The 27,362-nt window shown below is 37.8% G+C and overlaps 1 protein-coding gene across 1 annotated transcript; it reads right to left on the bottom strand.

Moving 5' to 3' along the window:
* Nucleotides 1-1,818: 1,818 nt before the first annotated feature.
* tmem198aa (transmembrane protein 198aa) lies at nt 1,819-25,638 on the bottom strand. Its single transcript, XM_084421762.1, has 5 exons — nt 25,300-25,638; nt 9,203-9,488; nt 7,000-7,575; nt 3,850-4,097; nt 1,819-3,705 (listed from the first exon to the last, which is right to left on the bottom strand). The coding sequence occupies exons 2-5, from the start codon at nt 9,369-9,371 to the stop codon at nt 3,553-3,555; spliced, it is 1,146 nt and encodes a 381-aa protein (XP_084277888.1). The 5' UTR covers nt 9,372-9,488; nt 25,300-25,638; the 3' UTR covers nt 1,819-3,552.
* Between the last annotated feature and the right edge of the window lie 1,724 nt (nt 25,639-27,362).

A 27,362-nucleotide genomic window follows, 5' to 3' on the forward strand; every position in this document is an offset into this window, starting at 1 on the left:
ATGAGCAGAATGGTTGTGGTGTGGTGGTTGAATGGTTTAGCGATTGTGGTGTTCTGTTCTTGGGTGTAATAAGGAACACAGCAGTCATTTTGATGTTCCTAAATCCGAACCACTGAAGACGCAGTGGCTGAGTTTTGTTTTCGAAGGGAATATTCCCCACGATCAACGTCAATGGTTTCATGTTTGCGCGAATCATTTCACACACCAGACTGCTTTACAAACGAGGGTCAGTATAAAGCTGGTTTTGCTAAGAAGCTGCTCCTGAAAAAAGGATCGGTACCAACTATTCGTGTTCCTGCTGCACCTCCAGAAGAAGAAGTGAGTGTAACGTTTTATTAACCTTTATATTAATATTTATATTAATCTTTGCAAATCGCTAGCACGCTTCACGATGAATGCGGCTAAGGTTTACACTCAGGGTACATTACGGCATGTTTTCTATGTACGACGTTCTCAATATAATTCATAATCCCACATTTATAATGAACAACGCGTTATGGTTATTGTGTTACAAACGGTAAAACCAGGTAAAATTAGTGTTTTCTTACAATACTAATGAGAATTTTTAATTAAAGTATATTACAAACTTTTAATTTAGACCCTAAAGAATCATATTAGCTTGTACAAAAATGGCATTATATGACCCCTTTAACAAACAAGTATCACAACAACCTTCACACTCTCACCTTACAGTTACCTCACTTTATACTGACAGGCTGAACGCATCAGCATAACCTTAATGAGACTCTTTTATTAACTTTGCATTAACTTTGACCTTTAAAAACCTCCAGGGCTATGTTGTGTTTCAGGCTCACATGTCTGTTTCTGTCAGCGCAAGGAAGGTTTGAAAATAAAAATGAAAAGAGAGGGGAATGCAGCTAAGCTGGGAAAATCAAAACCATTTTATATGGATGAATTGATACAATTTATGAATTGATAAATTTTTTAAGGAACATCCCAGCAATGTTACTTTCAGGTTGAGCCTTTTATCTGTGAACTTTACATTTATATGGAGATATATAACAATACATATGTATGTGTGTGTGCATATACATTATATATATATATATATATATATATATATATACACACACACACACATTATATATATAACCAAACAATCTAATTAAATTTAAGTTTGGTTGTGTACTATGGCACAAAGGACCACAAATATGTAGACGTGAACATGTATGCAGTCTTTTCTTATCTCCGGCTTAAAAAAATGGTTGTTAGTATTGTTAGTCAATGGATTGAAGATTCTCTGACAAGAAATGTCACACAGAGACCTCAAAAGTACAAAATGGGCTATAATTGGGAGCATATAATCACAGCAAAACTTGCTACAGATAGTGTCTTCTAATCAAGAGAATCTAGACCACCACAGAAAGCATGTATTCTGAGCACGCAGTCATAAATGAAAGAGAAGCGTTACCAGCTCAGCCTTTCTGTCTGAGACTCAGTCAACATAAACCAGACTGCCATTTTACCGTCTAAAAGATGAATGTAGCCATTGCAGAAAAGCAAGGAGATATTTAAATGTCATGTTTAAATAATTTACTAGTTAAAACTATCCGAAAGCTGATAAGATGTGAATGTGTATTTCTGTATCTTGGAAAAACTGCAATTCGAGACATCTCAGATTAAATGAGACCAGACAGATGAAATCACCTCTGTAGATTTTTCCATCAATTTGCAACTAAAATATTAGGATGACAACAGTAATCCATTTTAAAGTGCTTTTTCATTTTCATCTGTGTAAATGAATTCTACCCCGGCAGGGATATGCACATTTATTTCAAAAATGGAAAATTGTGTTTTGCATCACTTGAGCATGTTTTGTCTTTATTGCTGCCGCATACCCGCCAGTAACTAGTTCACACAATTTAATATGTTTCACCCTATGCCTCAAAGGCATCTGTGTTCTTTGCCATCTATCTGCCATCTTCCTCTTTTTTTTTAAAAAACAGCAGTGTGTTAAGAGAAAAATGGACACACACACATGTACTTGACTTCAGGAGCACAACATTTATGGTTATCAGTACTGTACAAACACATGCTTAGGAATAATAATAATAATGGTCAACATCAATTTAATTACATACAGAGCTCCACTTGAAGTCTTCATCTAATAAATTAGAAATAAATTATTACAAATGACTATCAATGGGACAATTCAAAAAGACAATTCTTCAGCACACAGATGTAACCACTGATTAGAAAGAAAAAAAAAATTAATCAAAGCACTAGCAATAATACAGAATCGGATGTAAGCATATATACATTCAGACAATGTACAATATTTACAAGAGAGCCAAGCTGTCACTTTAAAAGACACAGTAAACAGAGAGGAATTTAAGCCTTTGAGCCCTTTCACTACTTCAGAGTGAGAAAAAAAGATTAGACTTTGACTCTTCATTGCTCCCACAGCCCTGATAAACATAGAGGGGAAACTGAGTGTGAAATCACTCTGCATCCAAATAAGAAAGTAAATCAGAAATTAAGACTTTACTCTCAGACTCACAGTTTGACAAATGCTTTCACGCACACCACCCTCTGCATACACACACACACTGTCTATATCTCTCCTTTTCATACACACTATTTTTCTGAGAAGTCCACCATTGTAAATCTCTTCCAGCCTTCTTAGGCATCTTTCATTAATCCCTTTCAAAACTCTCTCATAGTAGACAAGGACACTTTTAAATCATCCACACAAAACCCACAGAAGTGTTCACAGTTTCATCGTTGGGGCTCCTCTCGATGCCACAGCCCCTGAGATTTAACTGGGAGCAAACCAAATAGTCTCTAGACACTTTTAACTAAGCCTTAAATGGATATAACATGTTGAAAAATGTATATCAAGAGCAATGGTGGCACTTTCCCCACATGCATTGGCTCACAACGATAAATGCACAAAACATTTCAGTATATGCTTGTGCAATCGGCTCAGATTGAACAGAGATTGTGTTCACCATACACAGTTTGACAGAATGTGTGTAGGCCCTGACACAGAGCAGATAAAGCCATTTGAAACAGTTATAAAGAGATAAACACGTCCCTGCCCGTACTGTAAACATAATGTTATCTGAAAGGTCAGAAATAAACAGGAAGTTTATCAACCGAAATCTGTAAACTGTATATACGAATAGTCTTGTCTAGTAGATGCCGTGCATGTTTTATGACAGTTTAGTTGCTTAAAAGCCAAGGCTGTATTTGGTCCCGTAATGGATCTCTTTAGAAATGGCTGCTGTGGTAATGAGACCATTCTTCTCGGACGGAGTGAAACTGCAGCCTAATTATGGGAAGAAGAGCCTCGGAGGAGCAGACACACATACCACAACCATCTTCAGCAATATAAAATGGAGTTAATTGCAAGAGAACTGAGCCCTACATTGTTTTGTAGGTAAATGATCCATTTGCTATGAAATCCATTTGGGTATGAAAATCCCGTCAGCCATTGTGACGGCTGAGGTAACCACATGCTCTAGATTTGATCCGGCCGCAAACATCTCGGAATGGTTTGTTCTGTGCAATTTGTGTTCCAGTAGAAGATCAGCCTCTCACTGCGGGGCCTGTATGGGCTGTTAGGGGCACTTGGGAGCCATAGTCATAGTTCAAATCTACAACATGTGAGCCGCCCATAAACTTGCCATGAGAGTAGACCCTCCTCTCCGTACGTCTGTCGCGGAAGTTCTGGATGTAACTCTAAAAGAGAAGAGCGAACATGTAACCAATCTCTGATGAATTGAAAAGATAAGCATAGAGATTCATATGTCAGGTTTTGCAGATCTGGTTTCAAGATAATGTGAACTGGCAGATGGATTTGTGGCAAGAGAGATGAACGCTTACCGGAGAAAGCACATCTCCATCGAAGCGGCGAATGGTGTTGGGTTTGCGGCGGTGGGTGGGCTCTGGATGCTGGAGTTTGGGTGGAGGGTTGGGGGGATGAGGGATGGTCTGAGGGGGGTGGTGGTACTTCTGTTGCTGCGGCGGCTGTTTCTGTGGCTTTTTCTTCTTTTTCTTTCCGCACTCCTTTCTCACTTCCTTTTGACGAATTCGCATTAATTGCACTCGTCTCTGCTGGTGATTGATGAAGACTTTGGGAAGAAGAAAAGGAAGGAATTAGGTGTGGGAGAATATGGCTTTAGTACATCAGCTCACAACTGCGAAACAGAGGCGTTATTCTACGCTCTGAAGACACTGTGTTGTGTGTACTGGCTGGGTTTCTCAAACAGTGGTCCAAAGCCAAGCTGATAAACAAACCGTTGAGTGTTTTGACACATTCTGCTCTGCACAGGGCTAAATCGACATTCTGTTCTCTGTCATTATTAAAAACAGACGGATTATTTCTGCCCATTCAGTCACTCTGTTGTGCCTCAACAGCTTCGTGGCCCATCTGTCAGGGAATTCATGTAATGATCCTTCTCTTTCGCTCTCCCCCTCAGAAAACACTCCTCCCACTCTCGTCTCTATTCTTCTGCCCCTTCCGCATCACGGCCCCCTCCCCCATTCCACCAAACAAGGGCCCAGCTTGTAACCATGGCAACCACCCCAGCGCAGTTCACTGTCTGTTTTCCCAGTGTGCACTTTAATTCAGAATCTCAGCATAACGTTTTGTTTAGCCTTGCACTGACAAGGAAAAGTAAAGTATATGCACTTTTAATAGAGAAATATTCAAGGTCCTGTCGATGTCTGGCGATATCTTACTTCCCTAACTACACACAATTCTGTGTGGTCTCATCAGTCATAGAGAGTGTGACTTCTACCCTTGGAAATTTCATGCGTACCCTCATGCAGTGCTAAAGATGTTGGTGGTTGCTTTCGACAAGACAGTGATGAAGCAGTTTAAAAGTCCCCATTCATGGATTTCAGGTCAGGCCTTCCCATTGAGTCACTCTGAGACTCTATGGAAGCCTGTATGGAGGGCACAGCTAAGCCAGTCTGATCTCCACAGGATCACTACCACTGGAAGTAATTAACTAGGACATCCATAAATAGATAACCACCAAAAACCTCATAACCCCTAAACTCCCAGGACACACAAGGGGGGATTTTCAGAAAGACACCTTGTTTTAATGAAGTCCATGTAGGGACATCCTCTTAAGGAGAACTCCGGTCAATTTTAACATTGAGCTCATTTTTTGAGTCATGTGAGTGATTCCTTCGGAGTGAACGCGGGTGAATCTGACTGCAGTAGATGTGAAAGATATTAATAAAAATGATGTTTATTCAGCCAGCGCACATACCTGTATTTACATCCTGTTTTCGGTCGAAGTCCACAGTAGTCGATTGTCGAGTTCACGCGCATAGGTTTAGTACCTATGATCACGCGCGTGAACTCGACAAATTACTCACCCTCATGTTGTTCCAACCATGTAAGTCTTTCGTTCATCTTCGGATCACAAATTAAGATATTTTTGAGGAAATCTGACAGTTGTCTCACTCCTCCATAGGCTTTCAGAGGGACCGAAACTCGTCGGCCCAGAATAGTTATTAAAAACATCGTTAAAATAGTCCAAGTGACTACAGTGGCTATACATTAAGTTTATCATGCGACGACAATACTTTTTGTGCGGAAAAACAACAAAAATAACGACTTTATCCAACTATTAGTGTTCTTCAATGTGGGCCTCTGACGAGAGTTCACGGGAGCGGCAGGACGCATGCGCGAGAACTGAGATTACGGCGTTCTTCTTCTTCTACTACTACTTGTTACTGGCTGCTCACTCCTTGGGAGTATTACCGCCATCTACTGTACAAGATGACGTCCCGACATTGCCAGAAGCGCAAAACGGTCTGTTTATAAGCAGAGGAAGACGCGCGCTGTATGTAAGCTATTGAATTCGACACTTATTGTGATTTAGGTCTCGATGATGTCGGAAGAGTTCACTCAGTGAGACAGCTGTCAGATTTCATCAAAAATATCTTAATTTGTGATCCGAAGATGAACGAAAGACTTACATGGTTGGAACAACATGAGGGTGAGTAATTACTGACAGAATTTTCATTTTTGGGTGAACTAACCCTTTAAGCTTCAATCTAGGCTTGCTGCGATAGTTGGTGTTGCCGATGTTACCGGTGTTGAGCCACAACACCGGTTTAAATTACTTGCCCCCACTGTCGTTTTTGATTGTTCAAAGTAATAATTTTTTGTTCAGTTAGAGAATAGACACTACTAGGGATGCATCGATACCACTTTTTCCAGAACGAGTCCAATACCGATACTTTCATTTCTGGTACTTGTCGATACCGATACCTGTATTTTCACTGCATTTGTAATTTTTTTATATATTGGGTAGAGAAACCATAAGAATATGAATCATATTAGTTTGCTTGAATTGCTTAGCAAATATATATTTACTTCAGTTATTAGGTTAGCATTTCAAATGTTTAGATACCAGTGATCTAATACAATTCTCTATTCCAATTTTGATACTATAAAAACTACTAGCCTAATTAATGTAAATTTAAAACATTATTAAAGACAAGTAAGCAGTCAGTATTAAAATAAACTGTGTTTTTAGGTTTTTCAGGTAGGTATAACAGATGTTTTTAGGTACAGAATTTGAACAAAGTAATCACATGAGAAATAACACTGCATATTCAATCACTCTATAAATTATATATAAATGGATCAAGTGAGTGATTTCTTTGTCCTTTGTTTGATTAACCTTAAAACAAAGCAGCAGGTTTATTAGACTTCATTTTCTGCGTTTCTCTCCGTCTACTGCACAGTTGACCACACAAGCTATTCAAAGTATCCATGAGCGCGAATGGACGTGTTTGAAGTGCATCCACTACCTAGTGAACAATTGTTTTTGAGCAATTTGCACATGCCCTGTTGTCAGTGCGCACATAAAAATCTGTGCTGATGACGTAATTTAGGTCACATGAACTGTCCATGAGCCGGAGCGGAAAGCGGACAAGACAAGTATAATTTTGGTTTAAGCCACAGTTTAGTCCCTTTCACTATATTTGCCACATGCTTGCCAGACTTACCTTCTGTGTGTGAATATCCTTCAGCCGTGACCTTCCACTGAATAAGAACACCCAGCAGCGCCAGCACAGGCCAGACTCCCATGACCACCCACGTGAACCAACACACGGGACGAGGTGGATCCACCTTCACCCTCTCGTAGATATACCGTGTCAAAGCGAAGAGCTCGACAAAATAATCCACAGTCACAGTCACCACAGCTGATCCGAAGACGGCGGTGGAGATGGTGGTGAAACAGCGCTGCCACTGCAAAGTGAGCACAGCAAACAGCATGCCCGAACCCAGCAGCACACCCAGGGGAAGCCACACTGTCCTCGGGTGGTAAAACTCCTCCAGAACCACCAGAGAGGCGAGGGCGACCAGTAAACCCAGGAGAAGTCCAACCATGAAAAGCCCCACGCTGCGGACCAGCATAGTGACCAAACCGCACAACGTGCCAATGCCCAGGCCGATGCCCACACTGGCCTCCACACTTAGTTGAGTATCCATGACCCTCTCCTTATAGCAGAGCATGAAGATGACGATGGAACCAAACATTAGACCCGTGAGGAACATTACGGCCTTGAAGCAGCGGTACCCTACAAGTGAGCGAAGGATAGGGAGAGGGAAGGATAGGGGAGGAGCAGGTGGGAAAGGAAGAGAACATAATATTATTATCAGATAATCAATAAGAATAGTAGTATATATTAGGGCTTGGAAATAAAACAATCTCAAAACAGCATCGCAATAAAATATATGTTGATAACAATGATAATCTATGGACATTTTTACTCAATATGGAAAATTCCAACAGCCCATCACACAGCAGAAATCAACACGAAAGTCAGTCAGTTTTCGGCTTGCACGTCAAAGTACACGTCCATTTCTTACCATAAAGTCTATGCTACAGGTTAAGAACACTGGAACTGAGAAAGTCTAAACAACAAAATTATGATTATATGAAATATAATATATAACTATTGTATGCAATTAGTATATTACTATTGTATATTAATAAGTGCTTTATGTTATTTACTGTAATATTAGTATTATTATTATTATAAACAATTTTAAGAAGTAATTTTTTCATCCTTGTTTTCAGTCATTTTGTGCAGCATCTTACTTTAATGCAATGCTTTGTTGAAAATTAATTGTTATACTTTCATTTGAATAGATTTTAAAAGATGAATTAAATTGTTCAAGTTTAACGGATTAATTTAATTATAAATAATTGTTGATGATAAATGTTTATTAAATAATCAAACAAAACAAAAAAAGAATAGATATCATAGATTACATTAAAAGATAGCTTATTCTGTTGAGTTTGTACTTGTGGAATCCATTTCATTTCCCATTATTGGTTTAAAATGAATATTGTGATGAATGATATGGGGAAAAAATATGTTGAGAAATGTTTTTGGCCATATCGGCTATATATTCAACGAGATACAAAACAAGACCGCTGTCGGTCGCTGGACCTATTTTTTAGAGATACAGTCAATAATTTCTGAAACAGGTCTACTTCAAATCCCAGGCATAAACAATTTATTCTGAAACATTTAAGTGGGATCACCAGAATTGCATTAAGTAAAGGTGTTTGATGCTCTGTGCCATTAATGTCCATTCCGTTGCTACAGTTACTGTAAAAAAAAGTAGCTTTTAAATCGACAGGAGCCTTTCAAAAAGCATTGTGCTTTTCACTGAGAGGTTATCTGCTTTCAAATGATGCAATTAAAAACTGTCGATAATGGCCCAAATTGGCAGCAGAAGGGCAAGAAGAATACATAACATTTTAAGTCACATTGGGGCCTGAATGCCACAGAGAGAGGAGAGTCTATATGCTGCTGTTTGTCACAGCTAAGATGTCCTCAATCCTCTCTCTCTCTCTCTCTCTCTCTCTCTCTCTTCTAGCAAGTAATGGGCAGTGAAAGCAAAATTTCACAGTCAAGTGAAAGTGATAAAGCTTATCTAATAGAGAGGGACATAGATTTGTCACCCTTGTCTGGTTGTCACATTTAGATGGTTATTATGTGAATTCAATTTGGCTATAACAACCACAGCTGAAACGATGTTTGTGATAACGAGACAAAAACATACCCATGCATTCAGGTCATGCCAGAATCTGGGCTCGTTCTGAGTAATACTTCTTACGTAAATCTGCGTTTCTCTGATCTACTGTCTGCAATCTCCTAAATATAATCAGTTAATTCATCCTTTGCAACCTACCGAAGAAGCAGTAGATGATGCCAAAGAGGCAACACATGGAGCAGACGACAGACGGGACCACCTCATAGCGCCGTTCAATGTCCTCATCACAGTTGAACAGACGCTCTGGACTCCCATCTTGAGAGGGTGGGGAGAGCTTAAAGGCCAGAATCTGGGCAGTGGACGTCATCCTATCAGTGTGTGTTTGAGAGCGTACGGTATCTTTACGGGAGCCGAGGAAACGGGGAAAGTGGGGTCATGTGGAAGGTAGAGGGTGCAGAGAAGGTTCCCATCCACAGCAATTTGCCTGTTCAAAGAGATAAAAAGAAGATGTGCAGATATTAACTCATGAGAGTCAGAGACAGTTTGACTTTACCTGTCAAAATAAACATGGCATAGCCATATCAAATTTAAACATTCTCTTTGCGACAACAACATCAGACAGTCCAACGCCAGGCAGCTGTCTGAATCCATTCAACTCTTGCGTCAAGTCATATTCTCACAGCATTTAGTCGTATAGACTCTTTTCACTCATTCAAATATACATTGGCATTGCCTGACATTTTAAAAGCTGAAAATTGCTATGGATAAATAACCTCTAGCTTCAACACACTTGCACAAAAGAGCCCTCAAAAGCCTCAGTACACATAATCAGTGAAGAAAAAAAAGGATTATAATTCTAATCTAAAACTAAAGAGTGCTTTATATTAACTCAGTGGATGTATGCGCTGCTTTAGTTGACAGCAATTTAATTTGCTAGTGTGTACTTCAAAGAAGTATGGTGAGTACGTAACACAAGCCCAAAGGACAGAACAAAATATTAATTTAAGATTTCCCACAGAACTCCTTCATTTTACATTAAACATCCTAACACAAAAGACTACATCTCTTTGTCAATGAGAAAGTTTGCTTGCTTAAAAAAAAAAAAAAAAAGTACTACAACAAAAGTCTCCATTACACCATTCATGGTCCATTGCTACAATATGGTTGAAGGAGGAAACTGCCTCATTTAATTTAATGTACTGTAGGTTCCGTGTACGATTCAGAAGTTAGGCAATATATTATATAAACTTATTTTGTATAGGATTCCTGTAGGGTTTAGTGCCTTTTGGGATGGTAATTTAATTGCTGAAGTCTGAATCACAAAGCTAAATTTCCCTCTGCATTTCAGGCAACCTTTTCGATTCAGACATCAGGCAAATATATTGCAATCCCAAACTGCAACAAACCTTACTGGAATGCAATGAATAAAAGTATACATTTTAAATGAATTGAATATTGATACAGAAATAACCTCTCCACTACTTTCAGAAACACTAATCTCTCTCTAGTCGTGCTTTGATGGTGGCTTGAAATTAGATTTTCCAACTTAAAAATCTGTTGAATGCAGGGAAGACAAAAATTATTATGCCGCTACACATATCTTTGACTTAGACTCTGGGGTATTCATTAGTCAAATCCAAACTAAAATCTTGCAGATATTTGACATACACTTAAACTTGCCCTTTGGCATTTACTTTAGATCTGTCAGAAACAAATAAGCTTCATTAATGAACGTTGACATTATTTTCATCAGTGACTAAAAAGTTGAACTGAAAAGTCAGGCAGTGCTTTTAATACATTAAAGGGTTAGTTCACCCAAAAATGAAAATTCTGTCAGTGATTACTCATCCTCATGTTGTTCCAACCCAGTAAGACTTTCGTTCATCTTCGGAACACAAATTAAGATCTCACTCCTTCATACGCTGCTAGTTGATATCTGCTATCCCAGAAAAGTTAGTAAAGACATCATTAAAATAGTCCAAGTGGCTCAACCTTGAGTTTATCAAGCGACGAGAATACGTTTTGTGGTAACTAACCCTTTAATGTAAATGTAAAAGCACCATTTCCAGCAACACCAGTCCTGTTTATTTACATCCTGACGCATATTCAACTCTGTGACAGAATGCTAGAGGTAACCTCATATCGGCAGATTCGGCAATAAAGCTAGAGATTATTATTGCAAGTCGTTTACTACACGCAAGAGAACTTTTGTGTTATGAGAGATTCTCCAGTGCAAATGAATGTCGTTTAGTGCCAGAAATGCTATAGAAAACAAAGCTTTTATATAACTGGAATAACAATACCTCACTTCCTGTCTGTTGTCATAACAACAGTGTAATTCTGGGATGCTACAAGTTATACACCAGTTGGCTGAGATGAGGGAGAGCGACTTGCCACCATGGCAACAGCCTGAGAACCAATCAATGTTTAAGCCTGCCTTACAGTTTCCCAGTGCTGGTGAATTCTCTCTCCCCTTAAGGAAACCCCTCCCCTTCAGCACCCAAGACGTGCAAATAACAACTTGGCCCACTTGGGAAGATATAGGAAGAAAAAGAGAGAAATCAAGGAAAAGTGATCAGAAGACCAAAACAAAACCAGCTTAAGCTGATATCTGTGATTGGGAACCACTAGCTGGTTTCTGCTGGTCCAAACTGGTCCAAGCTGTACTGTATGTGTGATGGTATTATGGTAATGTTACTTGATCTAACTCTGGTCTTTTGCTTTCGCAGAGTAAAAGAATTGTGGACAGAAGATTGGATGATTTTATTTGTCGTATCCATACCTTAGTGAATTGTTAATACATTTACAATTCAAATATTGAATATTTTTGTATGTAAAATGATGTCTGTCAATATTATTGGCTTATGTTCAGATATTTGTATTTAACACAATACTGGTAATGCTTCACAAATTAATTGTAGTCATGTAAAAAAAAAAAAAAAAAAAAAAAAACCTTAAAAAGTAAACATTACTCAGTATTTTAAATGAGATAATATTAGCACTGAAATTGTAGTGTTTTTATAAGTGTTACTTCAGAAAATTTTACAAAGTTTGAGCATAATTTACTTGAAACAAAGTAAACTTTACTTGCGATTTTCGAATTAAATCCACAAAGAATTGTGTGTAGCCTTTGCTTGAAAACATGCTGATTAAGAATTTCTGAGTAAAATTTGTTTCCTAGCTTTTTTCTAGTACTTTTATTCTTTCAGTAGTTGAACAGTTTGGATGAACCCAGCTACCAGCTGGTTTTTAAAACATGCAGACTGGTCAACCAGCCATTGACTAGCTTTGACCAACTAATGGCTAACCTGGACCAGTTAATAACCAGCTTGGATCACCAAGAAACCAGCTACTAGTTCAAAACTATCAGCTTAAACTGGATTTTCCAGCAGGGAAAAAGAGAAACAAGGGGAAATAGATATAGATGATGAGAGAGAGAGAGAGAGAGCGAGATCATTTTATTAAGCCATGTTTGCCTTCATCCATGCATGGGTAAACTTGCAGCACAGTTCAGACAGGCTTGTGTTACAACAAGGAAAAAGAAATCGATCTGGACCAACACTCCACAACAACTCTCAGCACTCAGGCGAAAAATTCATCACTTGGATGGAGAGACAGAAAAGGATAACTTTATGTGAAATTTCACCACTGGAACAGCCTGAGAAAACCACTTTCAGGTATTACTCAATCTTCATGCAAAGCGCATTATTCAACACAAACAGTCTCTGAAGAAAAGAAGCTGTCTTCAACCTCTTTCCAATCACTAAAAAAACTCAAATCTCTGTTGTTCTCTGTCTACCTTCTGATGGTACCTTCGGTACGTCCCATTGCACTTCAGATCATGGGCAACGAGTCGTTGTCTGCCTCAGGTGTAGATGTCAGTCATGATGTAGAACAAAAGGCTCTATTGAGCTAGCGACTTCACATGAATATTTTACACAGACCGCCAAAAGGCCCGCAGAGAGAATGTCAGCTCAACCTGTGTATATATTATGCACGTGGTATGCACTGTATGTGCCCTGCTCATTAGATGGAAAATGGCAGATCAATGTAAACAGTTGCCCAACTGAACAATAACAGACAGTATGATGGGCTTGAGTACAGCCTATAGAGACTGTCTCTGAAACTAATTGCCTTGCTTGAGAGCACAATGAACGACTTGGGATAAAAACCAGAATGTGAAAAGCCCAGATCTGCTACAAACAGACACACGTGTCAGTATCTAGGTCCACTATAGGTAACGGGTAATCCTGAAAATGCATATGCACATAGGAAAAAAAAACAATTGTTTATTACATGAGCTCAAAACAAAATGAGCTAAATCATAAGACCAATCCCTTATTTAAAACAGCTACTCTCTCACTAAAAGGGATAGTTCTTGCAGAAGCTCAAACGTGCTGTGTAACACAAGAATGAACCTCATTGGTTCTTACAGAAGCTCAAACGTGTTGCATAACACATGAGAATGAACCTCATTGGTACTTACAGAAGCTCAAACGTGCTGCGTAACACAATAATGAGCCTTATTGGTTCTTGCGGTAGCTCAAACGTGCTGCGTAACACAAGAATGAGCCTCATTGGTTCTTGCGGAAGCTCAAACGTGCTGCGTAACACAAGAATGAACCTCATTGGTTCTTACAGAAGCTCAAACGTGTTGCATAACACAAGAGAATGAACCTCATTGGTTCTTACAGAAGCTCAAACGTGCTGCGTAACACAATAATGAACCTCATAGGTTCTTGCGGAAGCTCAAACGTGTTGCATAACACATGAGAATGAACCTCATTGGTTCTTACAGAAGCTCAAACGTGTTGCATAACACAATAATGAGCCTTATTGGTTCTTGCGGAAGCTCAAACGTGCTGCGTAACAAGAATGAACCTCATTGGTTCTTACAGAAGCTCAAACGTGCTGCATAACACAAGAATGAACCTCATTGGTTCTTGCGGAAGCTCAAACGTGTTGCATAACACATGAGAATGAACCTCATTGGTTCTTACGGAAGCTCAAACGTGTTGCATAACACAAGAGAATGAACCTCATTGGTTCTTACAGAAGCTCAAACGTGCTGCGTAACACAATAATGAGCCTTATTGGTTCTTGCGGAAGCTCAAACGTGCTGCGTAACAAGAATGAACCTCATTGGTTCTTACAGAAGCTCAAACGTGCTGCGTAACAAGAATGAACCTCATTGGTTCTTACAGAAGCTCAAACGTGCTGCGTAACAAGAATGAACCTCATTGGTTCTTACAGAAGCTCAAACGTGCTGCGTAACAAGAATGAACCTCATTGGTTCTTACAGAAGCTCAAACGTGCTGCGTAACACAAGAATGAACCTCATTGGTTCTTACAGAAGCTCAAACGTGCTGCGTAACACAAGAATGAACCTCATTGGTTCTTACAGAAGCTCAAACGTGCTGCATAACACAAGAATGAACCTCATTGGTTCTTACAGAAGCTCAAACGTGCTGCGTAACACAAGAATGAACCTCATTGGTTCTTACAGAAGCTCAAACGTGCTGCGTAACACAAGAATGAACCTCATTGGTTCTTACAGAAGCTCAAACGTGCTGCATAACACAAGAATGAACCTCATTGGTTCTTACAGAAGCTCAAACGTGCTGCGTAACACAAGAATGAACCTCATTGGTTCTTACAGAAGCTCAAACGTGCTGCGTAACACAAGAATGAACCTCATTGGTTCTTACAGAAGCTCAAACGTGCTGCGTAACACAAGAATGAACCTCATTGGTTCTTACAGAAGCTCAAACGTGCTGCATAACACAAGAATGAACCTCACTGGTTCTTACAGAAGCTCAAACGTGCTGCATAACACAAGAATGAACCTCATTGGTTCTTACAGAAGCTCAAACGTGCTGCATAACACAAGAATGAACCTCATTGGTTCTTACAGAAGCTCAAACGTGCTGCGTAACACAAGAATGAACCTCATTGGTTCTTACAGAAGCTCAAACGTGCTTCGTAACATGAGAATGAACCTCATTGGTTCTTACAGAAGCTCAAACGTGCTGCGTAACACAAGAATGAACCTCATTGGTTCTTACAGAAGCTCAAACGTGCTTCGTAACACAAGAATGAACCTCATTGGTTCTTACAGAAGCTCAAATGTGCTGCATAACACAAGAATGAACCTCATTGGTTCTTACAGAAGCTCAAACGTGCTACGTAACACAAGAATGAACCTCATTGGTTCTTACAGAAGCTCAAACGTGCTGCGTAACACAATAATGAACCTCATTGGTTCTTACAGAAGCTCAAACATGCTGCGTAACACAAGAATGAACCTCATTGGTTCTTACAGAAGCTCAAACGTGCTGCGTAACACGAGAATGAACCTCATTGGTTCTCGCACGTCAAGCGAACATGCACACATCCACTTACCACAACTGATATGTGAGTTGATGAATGTTTATATGTGAATAAAAGCCTAAATTAAATCTGTTTATCATATAAAACGATTGTGTTTCTTCAGAAAATGTTAGACTAAGCCACTCAATTCATATGGATTCGTTTTACAATCTGTTTATGAACTTTTTTGAAGCGTCAAAGTGTCAGTTGCGTAGCTGTCAATGAAGGGACAGAAAGCTCTCAGAAGTCTAATGGGTTTGGAACGACATGAGGGCGAGTAATTAATGACAGAATTTTCATTTTTGGGTGAACCCAAGTGTGTATCCCTTTACACATACACTTTTCTCAAACTTCTTTGAAAATTCTGTCATCATTTACTCACCCTCTTGTCTTTCCAAACTTTTATGAATTCATTTCCTAAGTGGAACACCAAATAATATATTTTTAAGAACGTTTCAGATGTTTTTGTCCATAATGAAAGTCAACAAACTGAAAAAAAACTATAATTAATTCATATCAATTGACTTGCATATTCCAATTCTTCTGAAGCAAAATGATCACTTTGTATGAAACATTTAAAATACCTTTATGTTCCTTTTCTTTTTTTCTTCGGCAGAACGACATAAAGGCAAATGAATGATTTTCATTTTCAGGTAAACCTGTAGGACTCCAATTTGCATGTGAAATGAATGCAGCGAAGAGCATTGTGGGTTTGCTGTCAGATTCGGTATACATAGTTGACCCTTTCTGACTCTATAACAGCCTCTTTACAAAACATTAAGCTGTGACAGGATCACAAAATAATCTGTGCTAAAATGTGTTGGACTGAAATCACCAAGAATCTCGCTAAAAATAAACACCAGCCACTATTTCTTTAGACTGGAATCCATTGGAAGGATAATTTTATCATTAGATACTTTATGTTCTAACTGGAACAATAAAATCTTATGTATTTAGACATAACTGGATCTATCCTTCTTCCTCCTTATTACTTCAAGATGACAAGTGGCCAAGTTGCTGAACAACAAGCAGACGTTGCTGATGTATTCATTAGTAAGTTGTGTTGACTTTAGCATTATATGACCTCTTTCAAGTAATTCTAAGGTCAATTCTAATCACATTTTCTGTGCTGATTTTAGGGGAAAATCTACAGAATGGAAACACTCCAAAATGTTTGAAAAAGGTCTGAGAGTGCTAGCTCTTAATGGTAGCTGAAAACATAATGAAATTAGCCAAACTATTTCATAAATCAAGGGGCGAGAAATGTGTAGAACTTGGTGAATGAAGGTTGTTTAAACTTGTTCAGTGAGAGCATATTCTGTGTTGGTCTAGATATCGCTCACATACACATTTGTTTCAATCCCACTATGACTGAAACACGTCCAAGAGCTGTAGAAAGAAGCCTCAATAATCCTTCAACACACTACACTAAACTCTGAATAACAACATCCCATTCATTTGCTCCCTGCAGAGCACTTGCAGGTGTGGAAGGTGGCATCTGACAGGTAAAATGTACAGCTCCTGCTCCCTGAACAACCACTTACGTCTAAAACGACAGCGAGAGAGCAGATGCCAGCTGAGAGCTTTGGGCAATGGAGATAAAGTAGCATCCTACTAAATAGTCCATTTCTTATCCCGGTGCAGTCACCATTGTGGAGGTCTCCCTAGCAATGGTTGCCAGGTGAAAGGGACAGACAGTTGTGTAGAGAAATGTGAGAGGCTGAACGGAGGGGTGGGAGAGCGTGCAAGAGAGGAAGGGTGACGGCGTGTGTCAGTGTAAGATAAAGAGAACGGACACGTATATTTGAGAGAGAAGGGTATGTGCGTTTGTGTGTGTGAAAGAGAGAGAAAAGGGAGTAAGAGTCTATGTGTGTGCGGTTGGACTGAGTGATTCAGCGGACAAGGCGATGGCCTGCTAAACCTCGTTAATCTTGTTGAGAGCTTCTGCTCTAAATTCCATTAGCACTGGACCGGCTTTCTCCTTCTGGTGACCTGAATGATGTTAGCAATGTGATGGGTGTTTGTATGCAATGTGTACATGGTCATGTGCAAACCAATGTGTGTGTCTTTCAGTCTGGCATTCTTCATTTTTGTCTCCTGGCTCTCGGCTGACTCGGCTCTAAACAATGACTAACCCTACAGCTGGCCCCACTGTGTGTTACCATTCTGAGTCAGAGATGGATTCAAACACAGCAGCCAGTCAACTCTATGAACATCATGACCACCATATACATGCATTAAACACAGACTGCACAGATTCTGTGACATAACGTTAAAGGATCATTTACTCACCCTTATTTGTTTCAAACCCAAAAGACTTTCGTTCATCTTCGAAACACAAATATGATTTTTTTAATTAAACCCAAAATAATTTGGTCCCTCCAATGAAAGTCCATTGCACCAAAACAGTGACGCCTCAAAAAGTTCATAAAGAGATCGAAGAAGAAATCCACTTGTATTGAGCTCCAAGAAAAGATCGCTTTATATGATAAGCAGTTTAGACTTTTATTCACAATACAAACATTGATCAACACACATACATAGAGCACAACAAATATGGTAAACGGAACCTCAATCGTGCTTTCTTGACGCCACGAACCAATGAGGTTTGTAACTCTGTTAACAATATTTGATGTTCTCAATAGGGTGATCAATGTTTCTAATATGAATAAAAACCTAAATTAAATATGATGGGTTTCACTTTATTTTGATGGTCCCTTTAACACATTCTGTTGACAATAAGTAACGTTGCACCTACATGTCTACTAACTCTCATTAGAGTGTTAGTAGAGTATTAGTAGACTGGTAAGGTTAGGGTTAGAATAAGTTAATGTACTTGCAAAGTTACTTATTGTCAGGAGGAGCGTCACGATAAAGAGTTAGCAAATATTAAGATTTAAGATTTACCAAAATCTGTTCATCGTATAAATTAATCGTGTCTCTCCAGAAGACTTGGATAAAAAAATTCTTTTACGATGTCTTTATGAATTTATGTCACTAAAAATATTTTCATTTGTGGTTTGGAATGACATGAGTGTAAAGAATGATAGAATTAAAATTTTTGTGTGAACTATCCCTTTAATGGTGCTTTTCTCTGTGTTTTTGGGGGGCACATGGTCACTATGAACTCTAAAGGCAAATTTACAGTATACTGCATCAACAGACACTTCGTCTGGGTTTTCGCCACCTGCCTTCTGCCGATTGAACGTGTTAAATCAGCGTTTGTCAGGTCATGGAATGTCTGAGCAGTGACGTACTGTAATCTGGCGATTATTCACGTTGGTCAGCGTCTGTCGGTTCATGAACTGGTTTGGAACAATAACAGGGTGTGTTAATAATTATCACTTTTTTTTGGTTAATTATTCCTTTAAGACTGCATTTTTTGTGTATGTGTGTGTGTGTGTGTGTGTGTGTGTGTGTGTGTGTATGTGTCAAACTGATTATGAGCGTGTGATTATGAGTGCAATCATCATTAGCAACATAATCACCACCTTAGAGCCAATGCAACTGACTTAAGATTATAACTGGCCTACTCAATTACACAAGTACACAACCAGCCTTGTACTGTTCGAAATGCTATAGAGTGGAAGCGTGGAACACACCAATCCAACATTTTCCACACAAAAAAAATATTATATATATAAATACATTTATTTGTTTGTTTTCATTTATTTCAATTATTATGTTTGTATTGAAAATAAAGCGAACCACCTGCTTGCAGTAATTTGTTGTCAGTGAGTCATTCGCCCACAATATTCCCCAGAGATAAAAACTATAGGAAAGTGTTTCATTTCTATTATGAACGTCTTCCTCATACCTGTATGCCATCAGGGGACGTAACAATATATATATATATATATGTATGTATGAAGTGACATCTGAAATTTCCTTCTAGAATGATAATTTTTATCAAGCTTGTATGTTTATGAAATGTTATTTCACTTTAATGGCAATGAAAATGACCTATTAATTGTCATTAAAGTGAAATTACTGAACTTAAATATACAAGCTTGATAAAAATACTCATTTTAGAAGAAAATTTCAGATGGCACTTAGAGGCTTTTGCATCTGAACTCTTCATATACTGTAGCTTCAGCTTGGGGATAGTATAGCACTCTATGCTCTTGGCACACAGTCAAGCTGGGAGGCCCCTTTCACTGACAAGACAAAGGGTTTCTTAGGTTTGTGATAAAAACTAGGGACTTCAAAGAGTACATAGCAAGAAAAGTCAAAAGAAAAAAAAAGAAAAAAATAAGCATGGGTATTTCACACTTCTGCTCTGCCAATTCATCATCATCTGTTGTTCATTATTTTCATTGTTTGATTAAGGGTCCCTTTTCCTGTGATTGCTCTTGATTGTGCTGTGGGTGGATCTGTAATCAATGGGCTTTGGGCACAATCGGTCGTTAGCATGTAAATCTGAGCAAACAAATGAAGTGAGTACATAACGTAATTACGCCGGAGCCGTGGCTTCACATTACATTTGTCCTAATACACATGTGGGGCAAGCATATTCTTATGCACACACACATACAAACAAAGCGAGCTTTCAAAAGGGCTGGGTGACCTCTGCCACTGACTTTGTGTCCAAATCAAATGCTTTGGTGATTTTCCCAGGCTGCTCTTAGGGATGATACAGAGCATCTATTGAGCTATTCTTGGCTTGGCTCTGAACAGAGTCTCTGACAGTCCACTGGAGCAGAAGTGGATAGAGTAAAGACAAGCCTGAGGGAAGAGAGTGTGCTATCCGCCATGTAAAAAATCTAGAAAATAGGAATAAATAGAAAAGAAAGCAGGAACTTTAGAAAAAAAAAAAAAGAACAGTTTAATGAGAGCTATATAGAGGAAATACATTAAGTGCATCATTCTCCCTTGCAGCCCCCCCCCCCAAAAAAACCTTAAAAAAATATATATACTAAGCAGAAATAAAAAGGTTCTGCTGCGCATGATAAGAACAGCCCTGTTTGTGTGTTAAAATCACGTTCTTTTTGCCAAATCCCGCTTATAAAAACCTCTGAGCTTCTGAGGCTAAAGTTGTCACAGATGGGTATTATAGAAGAAAATTAGAAGAATTAGAAGAAATCAATGGGGAAAATTAAATTTAGGAATTAAAATTGCAGTGTTTGTTATAAATTATTTATCTGTGCACATCATTATTTTTCCAACACCATAAAGCCTACTATTTGATATGCTAATTTTTAAGGCCTCTACATTATATCAATATGATCAGAACTTCCTTATCTTATATACTTTTTAGCAAGTAAAAGGCCTCTTAGGATAATTAGAAAAACATCTCCCTTCAGGTCGTGGTCTTTACTGACTTTCATTGAACAACTTTAATATGGTTTGTAATATTTTGATGAACACTAACTGGACTGATCTGATACGACTTAGGTTTCCTTAATTATCCATCATTTTTTTACTGTTAAAAACAATTCATTGATTTACATTACAAGCTATCCTCTTTCTTTTTGGGCATATACTGTAAGTATCAACAATTAGCATAAAAATCTGAATAAAAATGAGGTGTTTTTTCAAAAATATGTATAGTTATAAAGAAAAACATAACAGACAAACAAGTGTAATCACAATAATTCATTGCAAAAATGTCAAAAGCGGTACCAACAGACTTATATAATATAATTTATATTGCGTTTTTGGTTTATTTTATGGTTCTATTGTCAGTCACACTATACTGTGAAAACACCCTTTCACCCAAAAATGAAAATTATGTCACCTCACCCTCATGTTGTTCCAACCCTTTATGACTTTCTGTCTTCTGCTGAACACAAAAGAAAATATTTTGAAGAGTGTTGGTAACCAGATAGTTGACGGTAGCCATTGACTTCCATAGTATTTTTTCTCTCAAAATTTTTATTTTTGGGTGAACTATCTCTTTAATGCCATGATTTTAATATTCAATAAGGATTTGTACATATACACTTGTACAGTTCACACGTAAATAATTTACATTTTAGTGCCGTCAATACATCAGTATTGTGCGTTTCAGTGTCTATTGGAATGTAAGTAAATGTACGCGTGGTAGAACCACACTTTTACGTTAAAAAAATACATACAAATACTCATGAAATCACGTTGGGCTAAAGGTTCAATAAACTTTTCCATTTGAAACACACAGCATTCTGAAATTATTTAATATGCCAGGCTTAACGGTTAAATTAATGCGCCATCATAATCTTTAATCTAAGTAACTTCCTTTCCTGTCAATCAAATGAGATCGCAAACCACAATGATCACTTGCCGATGGACAAAATCAAATCATGCCCTATATTTTTTCTTGTTCAAGAAGCCCATACATCACAATCCATTTCATGCTGATACAATAGAAGAGGAATTAGCCTCTTTTGTCACTATTTTATTCTAGCCTTTATTACAACTGATTCAACCAACACCAAAGCCAAATCCAGCAACATCTTCAACATATAAATGCACATTTCTCTTCTCTGAACTGATTCCTTGGAAACCACTGGTGATTTTATCTGGGGATGAGAGACGAAGATCTAAATAGGCTTTTCCCAGATTTAAGTGTTCTTCCTCGGCCAAGTCCAACATGATGACTACAAATCAACACCAGAGTCTACAAGCAAACATTAGCTTAACCGTAATCTGTTGCTTAACCATCTGCTGACCCATTAAGAAGCTTTGAATTTGACTCCAACTGAAAAATGAAGTTTTCAGAAAAATTATGCATCATAAATGCATCTGAAGGGAATTTATGCAAGGAGGGATAAAATGATAAAATTACTCCAGTTCAAGCTCACTAGCTCATTAAAAAATCTCTTTTGTCCTTTTTTTTCCACTTGAGAACATTGTGAAGCCAAACAAAGATAGTCACTCATCTCTCACATCCACAGCAAATAACACAGGGTGTTGCACTAATTTAAACCATAAATCTCATAGCATGGCAGAGGATCAGTAGAAAGATGTATAATATGCACAGGGGAGTATTTTGCCTGCTCTTATATCACTACATGACTCACCAAACATCTGCTCTAATGTATCATATGGAGCACACGCTTATAGATGCATTCAAAGCCTTTTAAAAGCCAAGGATGTATAAAAGATGAGTGATGTGCCTATGAGACAATTACAATCTGCCAGTATTCTTTCCCACGCACAAAGACATGTTGCTTGCAGAAGGTAGAAAAATGGATCGGAGACAAATAGGAGATAAGAATGGAAAGCGATGATCGGTGCAAGAACAGCTCGAACAAAAGAGACAGTGAATGTAATTACAGGACAAAAGGATTACAGACAAACTGCATGAAAATGTCTTAAGTATACACTCTATAAATGAAGGTTATTTATTGGCATTGATGGTTCCATGAAGATCCTTTAACATCCATGGAACCTTTCCATTGCACTAAAGGTTCTTTATCCTGGAAAAAGGGTTCTTTAGATGTTTAAAATGTTTTTCTCACTAAGAGAAAAAAAACTGTTCACTGAAAGGTTCTTTGGAGAACCAAAAATGGGTGTTCTACTATGGCATCGATGTGAAACACCCCCTTTTGGAACCTTTGTTTTGAAGAGTGTAGCAAAAGTTAATTCTCTGCATCATGAACGTCATTTTTCAAAAGCATTTTTCTGAAAATTATTAAAAATGTTTTAGAATGTAATACTTAGTCTTGTTGATTAAAATTGATTTTATGATTGGTTTAATTTATCCATGCAGCTTCAAAACATCTCAAGTGTTGTTGCATGGAGAAACTATAACTGCTTTGCAAAACAGCAGTGAAATGGATTAATGGACTTATCATCGACTTCCTCTTGCTCTCCCACTCACCTTTGTACATGTCTTTTTCCGTTTCTCCCAATCTTCCCCTACCATCATGGGAAGCCATACCAAAATCTATTAATTCTTTGCATCATTATCTCTCTTTTGAACTTCATTTTACACTCTTCCCTCAAATCAAATGCAAACATGTTTGGTGTGCAGCAGCCTGACTCAATTAGACATGGATCTCTGAGGGCCGCTGCTGCTTCATCCTTCCATCTATTATTACATAATAGTCATCATTACGGAAAACAGCACTTGGCTTTCACACAACTTCACTCTCTACAATCTTTTTCCACCCCACCCATTATGTTAACCTCTCTTTTTGTGCATTGTTTCACACAGCTGTGCTTTACGTTTGAACATGTATACAATTGTATTGGGAATCCTTGAACAAATGAGGACATTTCTTCTCCCATTCTCCCCAAAACAGAAATCTGCCCAAAAAAAAAGTTACATAACACTCATTTACATTCACTGCAAAATAAATAAGGACTTTTTATTTAGAAATTGCTAGTAAATTTCACAAATTACAAAGAAACAACAAGAGGAGACTAAAAAAATAAATAAAAAAAAATCATGATTGTTCTGGAGAGTCTAATCAGGTACGGGATCCAAGCTTGGTATGGTAATCTCTCTATACAACTTTCTTACATTGGCCAGACTGCGATTAAAATAGTGGAGTTGAAAGACAAACAGGATACTGGCTGATCCTTCTCACATCCTACATCCTGAGTATGTGCTTCTGCATTCAGGAAGAAGGTACAGAGTGCCCATATGTCGACTCTTTTGTGCCTGCCTCCATTAGAATCTTAAATGGCCTATGATTGTCTCTGGTTAGCACTGATTGTTTTACATTTATTCTTATTTACTGTTGGTTATTGTTATTTATTGCTGGTTTTATGGTTTATGCAGCAATTATTTGTGCAATAATAGTGTCCTTTTTAGCTATGCAATATGACCCATATCGCATGCAATTTATTTATTGTGTGATTTGAAAATGCAGCATACACTAAGCCCAAGAAAAATTTCCCTAAGTCCCTAAGGGGACAATAAAGTATATTGTATCGTAAGGTCTAAGTAACACATTGAATTAAGCATGAAATTTTGCAGTAGAAACACTGAAATAGTATTTTCTTGTAAAACGTATACTTCAGTAATCTTTTGTTTTATTTGTTTTTTAGAGTGTAGAGATGGAAAGCAATCTAATACCAAGAGGATTCAAATTGTTTCAATACATGTGCTCTTATTTAAATATTTTTCCATCTAAATATTATTGAAATAAGCAGAAATAGATTAGGAAGGTAAAGAAAGGTAAAGGTTTTCAACACTACACACCAAAGTGTCTAAACCAAAAGCCTTTTCTGTAGGCTAAGTCATATCAACAATGCAAGATCCCCTCCAGTTTAACGTATTGTGAATTGTCTATCTAGAAATATTTTACTGGTAAGTGTGGGTACAGAATCACTGTACAGTGCCGCCATAACAAAACAATAAGCGAGTTCTGTCGTGAGACACACGTGACTTGTTCCATAGCTATCGAACGTGATTAATCCCGCTTGTTTTCACGGCGGATACATTAATAAGTGTTTGTGAAAAACGTTTCTCCACAACCAAGCACTAAAGCAGAGCATAATTGTGATTGCAGCTTGTTGCTGCTCCCATGACACAGTACTCGGCTGTTATGTACACTATAGGAGAAAAACAACACCATATGGGATAATGTATATACAGCGCGAGAAACAAAAGAACACACACAATGGACTGAACAACGGCTCAACGGCAACGACTCCGCTGCCAATTTTTTTTCCCTTTTTATCGCGTATAGATGAAAATGGCAGAAAACATCTTTGAGAAAATATTCTTAAAAGCATTTATCTCTTGCACTGCATTTTAACAACGTAATTCTGTCCACCGTATTCAAACGCATTGTGGACAAAGGACTGGACAAACCCTCCAACATAGGCTACAGTGTTTAGCATTACCAGCAATACTCTTGAGAGAAAAAAAAACTTGAATTATTAGGCTACTATTTTTTAACGATATATTAAGGTTCGCAAACTTGATTACAATAAAAGCGCAAAATATGAATAAAAGGACGTAGATGAGGAAAAAATAACACAAAACTTACCGTTATTGTGACAGCTCGAGATCAATGGGTTTAATTGCTTACACAAAGCGCGGATAACTCAGTTTTAGCATCCTTTGTGGCGAAGGTTTTTCCCATTCCGAAGCATTCAGAATCCGGTTTGTGATCTAGTAAGACAACTGGTGTGTCACGATGTTAAGCCTATAGTATGGGACTGGTTCACATAATTTGTTTAAACAAGTCCAGATGCTTTGAAACTGATTCGGGATCATGACAAACCTGCCTTTTTAGTATCCCTCCGGATTTCCTTTCTTTCTAGTGTATATCTGATGGCACTCAGTGTTTTCATTTTGATTCACATGCTCCGTGTCTTTTTGGAGTGTACCATTCGCTTAAGAGTGGGGGGAGGTCGGAGCACAAAGGGGCCCTCAGTGAATTAAGCCAAAGTATTGTGCACCCCATTCAGTATATTATTTGTATTTTTTTATGATCTACTATAAATGTTGTGTGTGTGAAATTGTATTGTAAACAATGTCACTGTGGCAATGCAAATGCAAACACAGAACTTTATCATAATGTAAACAACCATTGTGACAACAAGCTGAAAAGGCAAAAAAAAAAAAAATTCCTATTTGCAGTTTGGTGTTGTCAGTTGTCACAAAGTTTCTGTTTCCTCTGTTGCAACTCCAGATGTTCTGCCAACGTCACATCCTGAAGCGAGTATCGCCATAAAGTTTGGCCTTTAAATTTAAATTACTGTCTCAGCAAAAAAAAAAAAAAGAGAAGCATTTTGCTAATGACCCCATAAAGTTAAGAAAATGTTATTTCTGAAAGTTCTCTAAACATTCAAAATGTCCAAATTATACGACCATCCAACAAAATATTTTTTGAGAACATCTTTAAAAACCATAATCCTGACAGAACGTTATTATATTACTGGAAGAACTAGCCAAAGGTCTGACAAATACCATTTTATCTGGCTAAAAACAGTCTTATGTGGTTTATAGATGTGTGAGTATTTGTTTAATTTCCATGTCAGAGAAATGAGATGAGTAAATAAAGATGTAAACAATTTTGCACTTTTATACGATTTCAACTGAATTATTATACAGGCTAATTTTAGGCATTGCGATATGACCGGATTCATGAAACATTCTTAAAAATAAATACTTCTTAAATGCTATTTTCTTATTGTTTTCTAACTTAAGAAACAGTTAAGAATATTTCGTATTCCTTTAAAGTTCTTCTCAATATTGTTCTTATGTTTTTCTCACCATTGTTCTTAAGACAATTAAACAAAAATTAAAAGAAGTTGTAAATAACTTCTTAAAGTTATAGGCTAGGATACTTGCCAACCTGTCTTATCCCCAAAGGGTATATGACTTTTAAAGAAAAAAGTTTTTTTTTTTATCAAAATTTTATTTTTAGGCTATTGTTGTTTATATGTCTATGTGGTGTTTTTAATATGCTTTAAGAGAAACCATGGGCAAATTCATAAGTCAACACCATAGCTGAGAATTTTCTCCTTAAAACTGCAGTGAAAAAAAGACACTCTCAAAAAGGCTGTCTGTGTTTCTTACGTCACAAACTACCTTGTAACCAATCACGTAAATTTGCGGGCAGGCTTTAGCATATCATTACTATGCTTTGAAGCAGTGGAGTCTCAAGCTACATTTAGCAATATGCATATGATGTATATTACCATTTTACGGCCTGAGTTGTTCAAAGCATTTCTAATGATGATGATTGGTAGAAGGCATAAAGGCAGCTGTTTGACTCTGAGAATGGTGAATGGGAACATAGTTTGTGTAACATTAGCAACACATTATTAGCTGTTTGATAACATAATCAAGCAAAAGGCTAATCATATTAATTACCGTTATGTGTCCGACATAAAAGCCTTGTATTCGAGCCTTTATAATTCACTCTTCCACTTCTTCTTCTGAATCAGTTTCTGGTTCAAACACATACAGTATGGCTAAATTAAACCAGTATGTCCACTGCACCGTGCAGCGTTTACTACAGTAAAGTTGACAGAGTGGACCAGGTGTTCTGAGCTGGTGTGAGCGAGTGGAGGCGGGGCTAATTTGCATGTTAATTCCTCC

Source organism: Rutilus rutilus (assembly GCF_951802725.1).
Source record: "Rutilus rutilus genome assembly, chromosome: 10".
Taxonomy (NCBI): domain Eukaryota; kingdom Metazoa; phylum Chordata; class Actinopteri; order Cypriniformes; family Leuciscidae; genus Rutilus; species Rutilus rutilus.

What these genes read in the sequence shown, in the direction of transcription:
- tmem198aa (XM_084421762.1), bottom strand. Translation starts at nt 9,371, where the DNA reads ATGACGTCCACTGCCCAGATTCTGGCCTTTAAGCTCTCCCCACCCTCT. An exon ending in AGGATATTCACACACAGAAG is followed by an intron (nt 4,098 to 6,999) that starts GTAAGTCTGGCA and finishes TTCTTCCCAAAG; the next exon opens with TCTTCATCAATCACCAGCAG. An exon ending in ATGGAGATGTGCTTTCTCCG is followed by an intron (nt 3,706 to 3,849) that starts GTAAGCGTTCAT and finishes CTTCTCTTTTAG; the next exon opens with AGTTACATCCAGAACTTCCG.